Source organism: Artemia franciscana, chromosome 2 (genome assembly GCF_032884065.1).
Source record: "Artemia franciscana chromosome 2, ASM3288406v1, whole genome shotgun sequence".
Taxonomy (NCBI): domain Eukaryota; kingdom Metazoa; phylum Arthropoda; class Branchiopoda; order Anostraca; family Artemiidae; genus Artemia; species Artemia franciscana.
Genome location: NC_088864.1, coordinates 67,087,706 through 67,103,918, shown reverse-complemented (window position 1 = coordinate 67,103,918; position 16,213 = coordinate 67,087,706). Strand labels below are relative to the sequence as shown.

Below are 16,213 nucleotides of genomic sequence, written 5' to 3'. Positions count from 1 at the left end.
TCTCCTCAGCCATTTTTTGGCTACTTCTATATATATATATATATATATATATATATATATATATATATATATATATATATATATATATATATATATATATATATATATATATATATATATATACATAGCAGTACTCAGCAAACCGATAAAGCTTATTGTAAAGACCTATATAATACCGTTTAGCTCTTTAATTATCAAATGTTTAATTAAACATTGACTAAACATGTCACGGCAAAAAAAAAAAAAAAAAAAAAAAAAAAAAAAAAAAAAAAAAAAAAAAAAAATCATTGACTGGAAAAGACGTTTGATAACAATCAAAAGAACTGGGAAGGACTAATGAAAACAAAATGGCAGAAACAAGTAGTCTTGAAATAAGCCGTCAAAACAGCCAGAAGTGAAAAGTCTTAAACAGCCTATTTTTTTCATTATATTATCTTTTATATATTATATATGATAATTATCATATATATTATCATTATATTATATTATCATAAAAATGGGACTTTTCATTATATTATCCTTAATATATCAGTACGTTAATATATTATCTTAAGTTTAACTTAATATATTAATATATCCTTAATACCCTATTTCCGTATATTACCGAAGATGAAGCCTGAGCTGAAGAATAAAATCACTTTATCTAAAAGGCAACAATAGCTATATCTGTCTAATGACAGATGATACAAAAGATTAATATTAATAAAGTTAGAGGGTGCGGAAAATTAAATGTGAACTGTTTGTTAATTATTTTATCGTTATGATATATGACGTGAAAAGACAAAATATAAGGTCTTCTCCAAAATATTCAAAATACTGGAATCATTAATATCTCATTTAGGTTTACGTAGAAATATGGCATTTCATGTCATATACTTTACTATAGCGGTGGGGTCTTTGCTGCTCAAAGAAACAAAGAGGGTTGTACTTCTAAATTGGATGGTTGAACATAACTATTGACCTTCCCATCTTAAAGTAAACCATGAAACATATCTTTAATTGAATTTTCGAATGCCAATAATTTTAGGCAAAAATTTAAATTTGAAAACTACAAAAAAATCTAAATGATGTAGTTTACGCATAACAGTAAGTGATAGTTTCCATTAAATTTAAACCCAATAGAAAACAAATTATAAAAGTATTCCAACGATTAAAATAAAATAAGAAATTACAACTTTTAAAAGATGTTTTAGAGGAAGCACTAAAAAGCAGCGTTAAAATAATGACAGAAACAAGTACATAGCTACCTTTTACATAATACTGATTAGTTAAAAAATACTTTTCACAGGACTAATCATACATGAACTTCTTGGTCTTCAGGTTGAGTTAGCAGGCTTGAATAGGCACTACGTTTCTTAACCAGCTGAGCAACATCTGAAGCCTTTGTTCGCACCCAAGCAACATTCATGTAGATAATGACGGCCACTAATGTTGTTAAAATAATGCAGAGAATCGCAATTACTCCACTGGCTGTCTCGGACCCAGTCTATAAGTAAGAGCAATCTTTGTTCAATAAATCTATTACTTTCCGATAAGAATTCTGCCCTATTTTGTGCTCAATAGTTGAATTCAGTTGTGTCCGTTTCCTTCGACTCAGAAGGTATCTCAGAGATTACATCCAACTAGTGGTTTGTTGTTGCACATACCTCACACACATACCTCATACATAACACAAGGCATATGCCCCTCCCATTATGGCCTGTTAAAAGAATCAAGAGCAGGGAAATCCAGAAAACCAATGGCTAAAAATGTACTTCTTTGGAGTTTTAAAGCTACTGCCAGAAAGTTCACAGGACGCTATAACCAAATTTGTTCTGTTTTGGCACAATGCCACTAATGTATTGCTGGGTGTATTATTTGGTAAATTTAATCATGACCAATATCTCATGCCACATCGTTAATGATTAGTAGTCATTAGAGTTGAGATCATAATCACTAAACAAATTCAATTAAAGTCAATAGATGTTTTCTATGCTAAACAATTTTCAGTTAGTCGAAAGCACAGAATTAAAAGAAAAAATAAAACAAAAGCTCGTTTAAAAAACAATTTCATATTCACTTCATCAAATTTTATGTTATTTACCTGGACATTTAAACAAAAACATTGAGCACCAATTTTCGAGTTTTTCATAATGTAGAAAACACTAAGACTACTTTTGAGAAAATGATTTCCAACAAATATTTAAATTTGGTTTTGTAAATAAAATTATTTGAATTGAATTAAAAATGAATGAACAAATGAAATCTCCGTTTCACCATTTCTTTTTTTTTGGAAGAAGGAATGGAGGGTTCCAAAAAAAAACTAAAGCTGTAAATATTTTGAGAACAAAATTAAACAGCAGAAATTAGATTGGACAATCAACAGTGCCTTCAGTTAATAGGAATGTGTCTGGAGAAACGGCAAAATTCATTTTCTCAAACCTGGGGCAAATGCTTTTTTCAATCTATACAATGAAACCCCCCCCCCCCCCAGAAAAAATGTATTTTTCTCAATTAAAACACCAAAACAAGATATTTTTCAAAATATAGGGCGGAGTTTAGGGGAGCCCATTCGACCCCCCTTCCATTGAAGCCATTAGTTATATAGTTGTTGAAATTCTACTAAACCCGGCAGACACTTAAACTACTTTTGAACAAAAATATTCAGTAGCAAAAAAGGCAGCAATAGATTGTTGTATTACATAGTGCAGAGATGATGTAAAAACACTTTTGAGACTACTTTTGAGAAGATAATTTGAAACTCTTGCCCAAGCTTTATACAGATATTTGGACCAACAAGGTTAATTTTGTCATTTGAAAAGTAACCATGGATCAGCTTCCTATACGTAATTTGGTCGTCTTCTTCTTTCAGAAGATATAAAAGGTTACTTCCAAAGTTCATATACCATCTCTCCCTCGGTCTTCCAGTCGGGAGAGATGATCCAAATCTTTCTCCAGGTAACATTAGGTCCCAGAAGGAGGTAATCAAGGCGGATGGACTTTTCCCTTAAAACAATTTTTGGTGGGCATGATCTTAGTTGTTGCAGTTGCAATTTCTGGAGAGTTGTATATATTTTTTTCTTCAACTACTTTTGAAGATTTTTATTTTTAAATCTGTCTTGAAACGTTTCTCCAACAATACGACGGAGGCAATTTGTCACAGAAACTGGGATTTTGTGACCCTCCTCATTCTTTAGCCTCCATGTTCTGCAGGTTCGTACGGCAAAAGGGATGATTCTTTCGAATTGTAAACAGAATTCGATCATCCACAGTTGCCAATTCCAAGCGATCCCACGGATAGTAAAAGCTAATATAATTAATTGTCGAATTACTTCAATTATGAAAATATAGCAGTTCAAAATAGGGATTTAAGTTATCTACTTAAATTTTATTTAAGGTAAATAACGGAATGATCATGAAGTAAATTCCAAGTTGTGTTTTGAACTTTATCTGTGGTCAACGAAAAAGTTTATTGTGAACTTTATCAAAATTTTACAAGATATGTAAAAAATAATTTAATATAAAATAATATGAAAATTGAGACGGATAAAAGGTGGACAATGAGCCAATTGACTTCCAAAAATTCAAGCGAATCAGATTAATTTATCTTGAAAAATTTCGTAAGGTTCGCCGAGAAAAGAATCACATACGCTGTCCTATAGCCAAAACTGCCTTCGAAATTGTCTATTTTCCAACAAATTTTTCGAGTAACAATGAGATCATTATTTTGTTCAGTTTTTTTTTTTTTTTTTTTTACATCGATAGTTTTATATTTAATCAATCCTAAATCTTAATACTTATTCAATCAATCGTAAGAGCACGTCGATTACTTGGACTTCGTAAGATAACTGGCTCTTAAAAATTCTGAAACCAAAACATGAAATCCACTTTCAAGCGCTGAATTTTCGAGAGGTCAAGTCATAGAAGTCATAGTCATAGAGGTCATACGCTTGGTAAAAAAGAAGTGCTAACAAGATTTACATCAGGTCACAGAAATGGGATTAACCCTTGGGTGTTCCTTACACTTTTTTTTTTACTGCGTTACAAAGTGAGAAAGATTCTCTAATATTTTTTTTATCCACTGGTCATATTCGCAGATGAATTAATTACTTCATGGGTGGTAGAAGAGACTGGCTCTGTTTAGGGCTTTATAGCAGAGCTCGCTGAAGAAATGTTGGTTGTTTTCAAATTAGGCATTTATGTGCAGCAGAATAAAGCATTGATTCGCAAAGGATAGGAGAGGACAATAGCTATGATAAAGAAATAGATTTCAGTATCTCACTAAAACCTCACTGAAGAAATTGTGGTTGTTTTCAGCTGTAATTTTTACGTATATTTGCTAGTTTAAATTCTCAAAGAAAGGTAAATGTTCCCGCGAACCATCCTTAAAACGAAACCAATCGTGTCACTCAAAAGCCGTTTTTGGACGGTATTACGTAATTCAAGGGGGACACAGCCAAGTCCATGAAAACGCATAAAACTATCTTTTTAAACTCCACTTAAATTTAATCAGAAATTAAATACCAAAATTGAAGAACTTTTGTTTCAGAGTTGAACACCACATATTGAATATTCATTTTTGATTACTTAATTATTTCCCTACAAATCAGGCAGTGACATGGCTAGGACACGTTCTGAGGATACTGAGGGTACTCACAGAAAATTCCCAGCGGGCAATTACTGTTACTGATAACAATTCACCACGGCACCATACCATTTGAGACCAACACAGCTACGCAAGCTCTTTCTCCATCCCAATCTATTCGAAGCTTCCCTCTTACTCCCTCCCAGGAAGTTCCCATTTCCATTAAATCTTTCTTTATAAAATCCTTTCACCCCAATCGAGGATGACCTGCTTTTCGTTTAGCCCTACACAGTTGGTCGAAAAGGAAAATCTTTGGCAATTTATCATCCTTCATCCGCAGAACATATCCTAGCCATCTCAACCTTTGTCTTATTATGGCCTTAAATTGCTTAATTAAATTTATGGCCTTATTATGGACGAAAGGTTGAGATGGCTAGGACACGTTCAGCGGATGAAGATTGGCAGATAATTGCCAAAGATTGTCCTTGTCGGCGGTGTCTGAGGACACCAAAAATTATCCTTGTTGGTCAACTGTCTAGGGTCAGGCAAAAGGCAGGTTGTCCCCAAATGGGGTGAGAGGATGTTGTAAGAAAGGATTTAAGGAAAATGGGAACTTCTTGGAAGGATGTAAAGAGGGCTAAAGTAAAACAGTTCAAAATAGGGATGATACCTTTTAATTGACAGTGAACAGATATAAAATTATTTAACTGGATATTTCGAACACATACAGTGTTCATCATCAGCAGTAAAACTGCTTTAAAAAGCAGTAAAAAAGATTCTTTTAGTTTTACTATTGATGATGAATACTTTATGGATTCGAAATATCCAGTTAAATAATTTCATATCTGTTCACCGTCAATTAAAAGGTTTCATCCCTATTTTGAATATTTTTACTTTCATCATGGAAAGGCAGTGTGGTCTTCGAAGTTATCTGCGTAAAGAGGGCTTTGAATAAATTAGAATAGAGGAGGAATGTGCGTAGCTTTGTTGGCCTCAGGTAGTTTGGTGCTGCAGTGAGTTGTTAGTAGTGGTAGTTATTTTTATAAAGGTGTACAAAAGAGAAATATTTTCTTCGCTATATGTTTTAGGCTATACTTATCAACTCTACATGATGACAAGTTTTGTATTTAAATTAAAAAATTGAAAATAATAGGAAATTCGTGATGAGTTACATATATTTTATCTTAAATTATTAGGACCACACTATTCTTGGAAATAGTAACTGCAACTACCTACCGCGAAGAATTTTGAATGGCCTGGATACAAGCCACATTTTCTAGGGAAAAGTTGTCTCCTGATTTTACTCTGTTTTATATGCACCGTTAATGAATGAAATATACTGCTGAATGAAATGAATAAATATAATGTTAGCTTTGAATCAACTTTATACACATTACATTTTCTAGGGATGTGCTGTGTCTTAATTTTGCTGTGTTGTATATGCTCAATAAAATGCATGACATATATATTGCTGGATAAAATGAAGGAATGAATTGGTAATTCTGAACCACAATATTCATATCATGAAAACAATTATAGTACCTGAACTTCTTTTTCAGCGCATAGCATTTCTTTTGCATCAATCACGGGGTTTTGAATGTTCGAACTCGGGATACCATCACGACATCTTAAATATTCCTTATTCCGAACCGAAACTTTTGTAGTTTTCAGCCAATGTTGGAAGTCTTTGATATCACAATCGCAGATGAAATAATTATCCTATAAATTAAAGAAGGAAATTGAATAATTTATAATATCTGAAAATAAATTAGACCACACTGGAGAGCCAACCAACACGGTTCAGTTTATGTCACAACCAATCCAGTTCTCAAGACTTGTTGGAAAAAGAATTATATATATATATAAAGGATAAAACTACCATTAAATTACAACCATTAGGAGAGTTATCTCTTGCCTAACTTCAGAAGTCATCCAGTCCATTCAGCAGCTTTACTTAGATTTAGGCGTGCTTTACTTAAGCAGCGCAGCGCTCCCTATGAAAAGAACGAGGTGGGCTCCATACATCTTTATTTTTGAATTTTCACCAATTCACTGCGTATGGAAGGGATTATCGTAGGAACTTCGGAGGGGTCTAATCCAATTCAAAATTGAAAATCCTAGCGTCTTTTTAACTGTCAAAAGTAACTGGAGGGCAGCCAAACCCCCTCCAACTAACTTTTTGGCTGTCATACCCCAAAAGACATCGAATCAAAATTTTGAGATAACTATTTTGCTCATCTTAGTTGAAAGGTTCAGTAACTTATGCCTGTGGGAGTGACATGAACCACAAGAGCCCTTGGGGCAACGGCAGTAAGTTATGCAATTTGCCCACTGCTTACACATAATTCTGTAATAGGTAAGGGGATGATCCTTTGGATAAGGGTACTAAGGCCAACCTTTCATGGGATCTTGTGGAGGATATTCAACTAAGTCAAACATATTTGACTTAGGGCAACCTGCAAACATTGCAGGTTGCCCAAAGGAGGCAGGCATCAGCAATGTCTAAGGAACAGCTTAAGATATTAAGTTGAAACTTTCAGGACATATTGAGAGGGATGTAGAACTAACCAAAAGGAACTGTGTGCATACAACTACTACTGCTAGTACTATTACTAGGATAAAGGGTATTAAGGTGACGTTTTCAGGAGGATATTGAATTAAATCCCAACACTACAAGCCTGCAGGTTGCGAAAAGGGCATATCAGTAATATCCCAGTAGCCTACTGCTACTAATACTATTACTAATACTGAGGCTATTACAAAGGCTATTTTTACAAGGGTGAACCTTTCAGAGATTACAGAGTGAGTTGTTGAACCAAGTTAAACAAACTATGTGTATGGGCAGGTTATTGAAAGGGCAGAAAAGCAATATCTCAGGAACAGCTAAAAGAATTAAGTTTAACTGTGAGGATAGTTGGGGATGTTGAACTGACCAACAGTTACTTTGTGCATTCTACTGCTGCTACTACTACTACTTGTACTACTACTACTCCTACTAAAACTACGACTACTACTACTGCTAGCGTTGAAGGTAATAATATAAAAATTCCAGGGAATGCTGAACTAAATCATAACGCACATGTCCTGACAGGTTGTCGAAAGTGCGCGTCAGCAATTTATCAGGAACGGCTTAGAGTATTAAGTTGAAATCTTAAGGGCGTGTAGAGGGAAGTGTTGAACTAACCATAAGGCACTATGTACATACTACTACTGCTTAGGCTAGGGGTATTAAAAGGAGACTCTCAGGACATTTTGAGGGGGATGTTCAATTAACCAAAGACACTATGTGCACACTCCTACTACTAGTACTACCACTGCTATTCCTATTATTAAGGACATTAATGTGAAGCGTTCAGAAAACGTTAAGGTGTGTTGAACTAAATCATTACAAACTACGTGCATGTAAGATGTCAAAAGAGCGTATCAGCGATATCTTAGGAACGACTTTAAGTACTAAGTTGAAACTCCCAGGAAATGTTGAGGGGGATGTTGATCGAAACAGAAGGCCCCATGTACATACGGCTAGTACTACTACTACTACTACTACTACTCCTACAATTACTACTGCTATTATTGATGCTAAGGTGATAAGTGTGAAACATTCAAGAAATGTTGAGGGGGAGGGGGTGCTGAACTAATCAGTATACACCATATGCATGCATGTTGTCTAAAAGGCGTTTCGTTAATATCTCAGGAACTGCTTAGGGAGCTCAGCTAAAATTTCCAGTGCATATTGAGGCTGCTGACAAAAAGACATTATGTGTATACTACTACTACTGCTTTTGCTACAACTAATTATAAGGCTAAGAGTAATGTGACACAATTTTAGGGAATTTTGAGGAAGATTTTTAAACTAAAAAAAAAGACATGCTTTAGCATGTATGTTTTCAAAATTTCGTATCGGCAGTGTCTCATGAACTTCTAAAACTTTTAGGACAGTTTGAAGGGGATGTTGAACTAATTAAAAGATGCTATGCATATTATTAAACTAATACTGCTACTACAAAGCTTCCAGAATACGAGGGCTCATTTAACCGATGTGGCTTAAAAAATAAAATGTTCAATTCAAATTACAGTTGCAGCAGTAGCCGTAACCTAGTAAAGAGCGCATGGTAACCGATACAGCCCAGCGGTTGATATTAATTCAGAAGTAACAACTATTATTTAAATTCCTGCAGGGCCGACGCAGGGACCTTAGTAGTCGAGAAGCGTCGTTAATCTGATACAATGCAATAATCTTAAAAAGCTAATTTTTGAGAGTTTCAAAAAAGGAGCTTAAATCTTTCGAAAATGACGTCAAACTGAATTAAATTACATCGTTGAAATCACTAACGGTAAAACTCTTGACTGGGTGTTTGCAACCCCCATCATGAAAACAAGGAAACTCGGTTATTTGCTAGTGTAGCGGTAAAAACTACCTAACAAAGAGAGAACCACAGCCAATACTACAAAAAAATTTAAAACAGATTCAATGAAACGTTCTAGTAGAAAAAGAACAACAATTGACACAAAACTGAGAATAGCTTCTACAATAAGGATTCAATAAAATACTGATCTTTAATTTTAAAACTTAAATTTCGAGGAGTTAAACAGTGAGCGCAGTCAATGGAAACTGACAGCGCGTAACTGAAATCTTCCTTGTCATGATGTGTTGACAAGAGATTTACTTTTCGTAATCTTGAATCACAAAGACGATTGAACAACAAAAAACCCACATAAAACAGAAAACTCGCGCATTATAAAGATAGATACGTTTGTTCTCACATCACAAATAACATCAAAAAACGCTTTACGCGTCAACTATATATCAAATACTATCTTGTTTTTTATTTAAAGTAAAACATTAGTTATGCACAATCCTACAAACAAAGGGAAATATCTATTTTTTGAAATAGTAACTCCGATTATCTACCGGGAACTACTAAACTCTATAATTAAATTATGAATTCTAAATTATAGACGAGGAAATAGCAATTAATCGTCACGTAAATGAACAGGGATACGACTTCAATAATGCATTTCACAATTGTCAGTAGCATACAAGCCACAATTTTTGGGGATATATGTGCCCTAATTTCGTTGTGTTGTAAACGGTCAGAACTACTAAACTTTATAATTATATTATGAATTCCGAATAATAATCAAGAAAAAGGAGGAGGAAAAGTAATTTATCTTCATGTCAATACTGAAAGGGTATAATACTTGAAGCATATTTCAAAACTGTCAGTACCACCACACCATCGCCTGGATACAAGCCATATTTTCCGGGATATACAGTGTCCATTCGCAACTAAAGGAAGTTAAGTACGTGTCTGAGACTGGCCTGCAAAATACTGCAGAAATACCATTACAGTCAGAGAAAGTCCAAACTGACATGTTTTCAATTACCACTAACAATACCACAATTTGTTAAATTCGGCTAATTTGGTAAATGAATGGCTCAGTTATTGTCTCTGGTGATATTTATTTTTTCTTTATAGCGAGTGATTTATATTTAGTGTGGTTATAAAATATTTAGGTCTTTAGTTAATGCTACGTTAAAGAAGAGATATAAGAAAGGATCAAACTTATTTTTTTTTTTATTGCGAGCGTTTTAGCATAGTAAGTGTATAAAACTCTAGTCGTAAAAGGTTCATTTCTTGTTTGACGCATGGAATATTAATGTATCTTGCGCCATCTCGAACATTTCTGAATTTTGGACATGGTCGCCGGGGTGAATGTATATAGTAGTAAGAAAAGTAATCTATTATCCCCCAAAAAATAGAGACTAAATCAGTCGATAGCACACTAAAATGGTCTTAAAACGTTAATTCAAAATAAAATAACTTAGAATAGGGTATTTGTTTTTACCTTATTTTTTATGAACCAATTACTTTAATGAACCCAAAAAACAATTGCATCATCTTACTCACCCTAAGATTAACTTCGAGCCCAGCATCTGATTGCTCATTTACGTCGTCAAATCTCCTGAGTATCGTCGGAGTAAATTTCGCGAACATATTACTTTCCAAGTCAATATAACGTAAATGCTTCAAACAATCCAACTCGACATCAAAGCTGCTCAATTTATTATCACCCAGGTAAAGATCCATCAATGCAGGAAGCTGACAAAACATGTCCCGATTTGGTATCTGAAACAAATATAAATCAAAGCAACATAGGACGTTTTTGCAAATATAAATACAAATCAAATTAACATAGGTATCTGAAAAATAGGTGTCTGGACGTATCTGAAACAAATATAAATACAAATCAAAGTAACATAGGACGTTTTTGCTTCAAATATGTCCTAACCAATCTTACCTACATCTTCCGATTCAAAGCTGTTATAACTATTTTGTTTTAGATCTTTAATTTAATTAGTAATTAAATTAAATTTTAATTCTGAGATGGGATGCTATCTTAAAGTTTGATTCTCCGGACTGAAGGTATATTAAGCTATTTGTTGATAAAACAACTAACTAATTAAGTTTTATTATTAATTGGTTAATGAAGGTATAATATTATTCAAAGATATGTGAATTTATTATCCTGTTATTATCCAATTTATCATCCAATTCTGATATATTGACTACCAAAGAGGTTTTCTCTTTAATACAAATATAAATACAAATCAAAGAAACATAGGACGTTTTTGCAAATACAAATCCAAATCAAATTAACACAGGTATCTGAGACATAGGTATCTGGACGTATCTGAAACAAATATAAATACAAATCAAAGTAACATAGGACGTTTTTGCTTCAAATATGTCCTAACCAATCTTATCTATATCTTCCGATTCAAAGCTGTTATATCAATTTTATTTTAAATGTTTAATTTAATTAGTAATTAAATTAAATTTTGAATCTGAGATGGGATGCAGTCTTAAAGTTTGACCCTCTAGACTGAAGGGTATGTTAAGCTATTTGTTCATAAAACAACTAACTAATTAAGTTTTATTATTAATTGGTTAATGAAGGTATAATATTATTAAAAGATATGTGAATTTATTATCCTGTTATTATCCAATTTATCATTCAATTCTGATATATTGACTACCAGAGAGGTTTTCTCTTGAATACAAATATAAATACAAATCAAAGAAACATAGGACGATTTTGCAAATATAAATCCAAATTAAATTAACATAGGTATCTGAGACATAGGTATCTGGACGTATCTGAAACAAATATATATACAAATCAAAGTAACATAGGACGTTTTGCTTCAAATATGTCCATGAAATTAGGAAATATGATAGAAGGACAATTGAACATAAATCAATTTACCCCAATGACTCAGATTATTTCATGTTAAATCCTCCCCCTTTTCTTCACCACTGGTTACAAAATCTCAATTCACACGATTAAAAACAACCATTTGAAGAGGTTCCAACAGATATATCTAAAGGAGATTACTATACATAATGAGAAGAATTTGGCACAAAAAGCAGTTTTACATGTTTCAGATCCATTATCTTTTACGATAAAATTCTTCGTTTTTTCCCTTTCCTATGGGTCAGGGTTATGTGTGCTTCTGACCAATCCATAACCAGGCTTGGTAAAAGCCGAGAATACTGGTGGGCTTCTAACTCAAATATTGCTATAAGAATAAAAACTTTACGCATTGAACCCTTAGAATAAGTATTGAAGCTTCTACCTCCACCTGCTACATTTTTATAAGGCTTTAAAGAATATCGAAAAATAGGTAAATATAATCTTGTTTTAAATTAAAAAAAAAAAAATCAAGTTTGACTTGCAGTTTACTTCCCTTGGTCTGCGAGTTCTGGGAGGGCAGTCCCCTGGATTAGACACAAACCCCAACCCAGATTTAAACTTTAATTTAGGGTCAATACGTATTTTTATAGAATCTTTCAAAGTAGAGAAGGGTTGAACCGAGGAGCTCAAAAAGGCTTAATGGACCTAATTTGGATAGTTACGGTATAACAGTTGTAAAATCCATTGGATATCCACAGCTCAATTCAGGTTTCATTGATTCATGTTCTTCTGTAAAGCAAGAAAAAAAAAATGAACACATTCTGGCATGAAGTAGAACAAAACCTACTTAAAATTACTCAAAAGTTTTTTTTTCGAGTAAAACATACTATTATTTTATATAGTTATTATTATTTTTAATAAAACTGTATATTGAAGCTTTGGAATTACTTATGTCCCTAGAAGTTTCATTTGAACTTCAGTTTAAGTATCATGTGATTACATGAAACTAACCAGTTGTGAAATCCATAGGATATTCCTGTTCTAAAGAAGAAAGAGAAGATAAGAGGTTAACAGAGCTTGGCACTAATATGGACTTTCATTTGATGAAAACAGCAAATTATTATCAGAACAATTTCCTGAGCTAGTAGAAAGCAACTCAATTTCACTTTTAATGACGAAATCCATTATGGGAGATAAGTCCATTATGCCACTCATTTCTGTTCCCTTGAAAACCAGGACAGTCTTTCCCATTATAGGACAAATAAATTAGTATATATACATAAATATATAATAGAATGATCTTTCAAATTTCATTTGTTCCAAACGTAATCTCTGATTTTTTTTTTCCAATTTGTACCTGAAAATTTACTTTCTAAACCAGCAAGAGAATCATGGAGTCAAAAGATTCCCACCCCCCTTCCCTGGGACTGGTTGTCTGCTACATATTACATATACACAAGTAATATGCATATATAAAACAAATAATAATAGTAATCGAATGTGCTTAATATACCTCGCAATTTTAGAGCCAAATGACTAAGGAAAACACATAACCTAAAAAACTACCTACTTGTTTTTCTTTTTTCTTCCTTTTCTTTTTCTACAGAAAAAGGTGAAAAAATTTCTAGACTAAGACTTTTTGACATAGGGATAATTTACATAATGTTTTTTATTAAAGTAACTCAACACTGCCATATCAATAACTTTATGAAAAAGGACTAACCATCCAAATTTCATTTTGCTCCAAATGTAGTTTCTCCAATTTTGCCAAATTGCTACCAAAAAAGATATTCTCTAAATTGACAAGATATTTCTTAGAGTCAACATATTCAGTAAAAGCGTTGGTCAGGTGCAGCTCTTTAAGGTTATACATGTTTGCAAAAATTCGAGGATGCTCATGAGTACCATTAATATACAGGTCATTGTGATTGAGGATCAATCGATGGACGTTACTGATCCTATGGAATGCTTGACCTCGGATGTGGCGTATTTTGTTATTGGACATATCTATCACCTGAAATAACGAACAATTAACTTTGATGTTATAAATAAGGAAACAAAAGGAAATAACTACCCTCTATTATGGCTATCTGATTTACGGTGAGCGATACATTTCCAGAAAAATTTTCTTTTACATTTTGAAGAAACTAGAAAAGCCAGGTTAGAAAAATTTTCAGGGATCAGTTCAAATATTTAATCCAAAAAACTTCCACAAATTGTATTCACCTCGCATCATAACCACTTAAAATAAAACAGAAAGTATGCATGGAAAACAATTGTTTACCCTAATAGTGGTTTTAGCATCTTTATTTATTTTTCATTTTTTTGAAAAAAATACCTGAGACGGGAAAATATGTTGCATTATCACTTATGCAATATTCACTGACAAAATAGACCATTGTTTTGAGCTCACAGAGATGGAACACTTGGTACATTTTTTTGCAATGAATTAAACGACTATCATTTTGTACACACTTTTCCCCGTCCAGTTAGCCTATGAGCCTTGTCAGATAATGGCATTACTACAGTTTTAATAATTCATTTACGTCAATAACATAGAAACCGAATTGCTTGAAGCATATTCGCCGCCATAGAATGAACTGAGCTAGGCAGCTTCTTCGGCCTCAATCCCTCATTTTACTGCCCATAGTAACATTTTTTTTTATTTATTTATTTACTACAGTTAAATGTGATGGACATTCAAAGAATTTTCCTATAATAACAGGCATGAAGCTCAAAATAAACAATCTCCCTTTCGCTGTTTTAAAACAGCTTAGTGTAATCCCAAAGAATAAAATGAATGACCTTTTGTAAGATTGTAGATACGTAATTTGTGTACTTCGTTTAATAATAGCAATGATTCATTGATTCAAGCGGAAAGTTCAGATATGTTTACTATAAAGGTGTTAAAAAGCAGAAGCAAAAAGTTTTAATTCTAAATCAGTGAAGATGAATGGCATTCAATGAGGTTCTAGCAGACTTATAAGCCGTCCAGAGACTATTTTCCTCCTGAAACTCCTAAGGAAACCAGGGCCCATCCAAGGATTTAGAGTAGAGGCCCTCTTAGATTTACCTTTAGGAGTCGAAACTGAAGAAATATCAAGAACAGCCTCTTCAGCGGTAAAATACCTGCAGAAAGCATAGACAAGCATAAGGCCCATATTGTTTTTTTTTATCTAGTTAAGATAGGGCTACCTAGGCCATTTGTCAAATTGTTAATTAGCATGTATTAGATTATTTTATCCATAGTTTTCATTGCTAAACAAGGAATTTTAAGGCCTTTCAGAGCCTTTAAAGGAGAAAACTCTGCTTTCCTCTGGGATAGTCTTTTTGGCTAAAAATAAGTCTCTATGTTAACTGTTAGAAACAGATCATGTTATAAACATGATCAATCTTAACATCTTTAAAAAGGGGGAAAAGACTTTCATTCAACATTTCAAAATAAAAAAAAATAATAAGAAAAAAGGGCATCCCATCTATAAAAAAAGGGTTGAAAAAAACAATTTTTTTTTACCATTTATGAATTCGTGTGATACAACACCCCTGATAAATAAGAAAAACATTACCTCTAAATATTCATAATTAGTTACATCTCCAAAGACATTTGGTGGGATTTCTTTAACGTCATTTCCAGTAAATATTAAAACTTGCACATCTTCCGGCAGAAATTCAAGCATGTCAACAGATCTGAAACCAGCATCAGTGCAATTTACAACCCATTTTGCTTCGCCATAATAAAGGGCTTCACCACAAGCACACTTAGTTTTAAACTCGGGTGGACAGTTTAATCTGCTGAGTTCCTGGGACATGGAAGAAGCAACAAAAAGAATGCAAATAATCCTTATTTCCAACATTTTGTATTTTGGACCTGCATAAAGCAAATTGTTAGATATAAATATTTCAGAAGCCATCTGACTAATTTTACTTTTTATCTCTTTTTGTATTTTACTTATGGTTGAAAACCTGGAGTTGATAGTATTGTAGAGATAGCCTCTCACACTCTATAAATTCTTTAAACTCTAGCTCTCCAAACCTGGCTAGGGGAGAGAGAAATACTTTCAACCCTAGCCCTCCCACCCTGGCTAGGGGAGAGAGAGAAAAGAGAGAGAGAGAGAGAGAGCAAGAGGGGGGGAGATAGAAAGAAAGAGAGGGAGAGCATGAGAGAGAGAGAAAGTATGAGAGAGTACAAACTATAAATATGGCAATGTGACTATTTGTAAATTGATGTACCTTCTTCAACAATTTATAATTCTCTTGTGACATTTCCTAGATGTTGTACATTTTAACAGAACTGCTTCCAATTTAGTTTCAAGAGAATGATGATTATGGTAAATTTATTTTTTATTTATAAGGAATACCTCTTCTCATCAGCAAGGCTTTAAAAAATGTTTACAGTTTTATTTTTTTAAGGAAGGTAACTTCCCACAAACATGGAAAAATCAAGGTTGT

The 16,213-nt window shown here is 33.2% G+C and overlaps 1 protein-coding gene across 1 annotated transcript; it reads right to left on the bottom strand.

Moving 5' to 3' along the window:
• Positions 1-289: 289 nt before the first annotated feature.
• On the bottom strand, positions 290-15,632 carry LOC136043990 (trophoblast glycoprotein-like). Its single transcript, XM_065729078.1, has 5 exons — positions 15,331-15,632; positions 13,488-13,778; positions 10,477-10,695; positions 6,107-6,283; positions 290-1,486 (listed from the first exon to the last, which is right to left on the bottom strand). The coding sequence occupies exons 1-5, from the start codon at positions 15,616-15,618 to the stop codon at positions 1,295-1,297; spliced, it is 1,167 nt and encodes a 388-aa protein (XP_065585150.1). The 5' UTR covers positions 15,619-15,632; the 3' UTR covers positions 290-1,294.
• Positions 15,633-16,213: the final 581 nt, after the last annotated feature.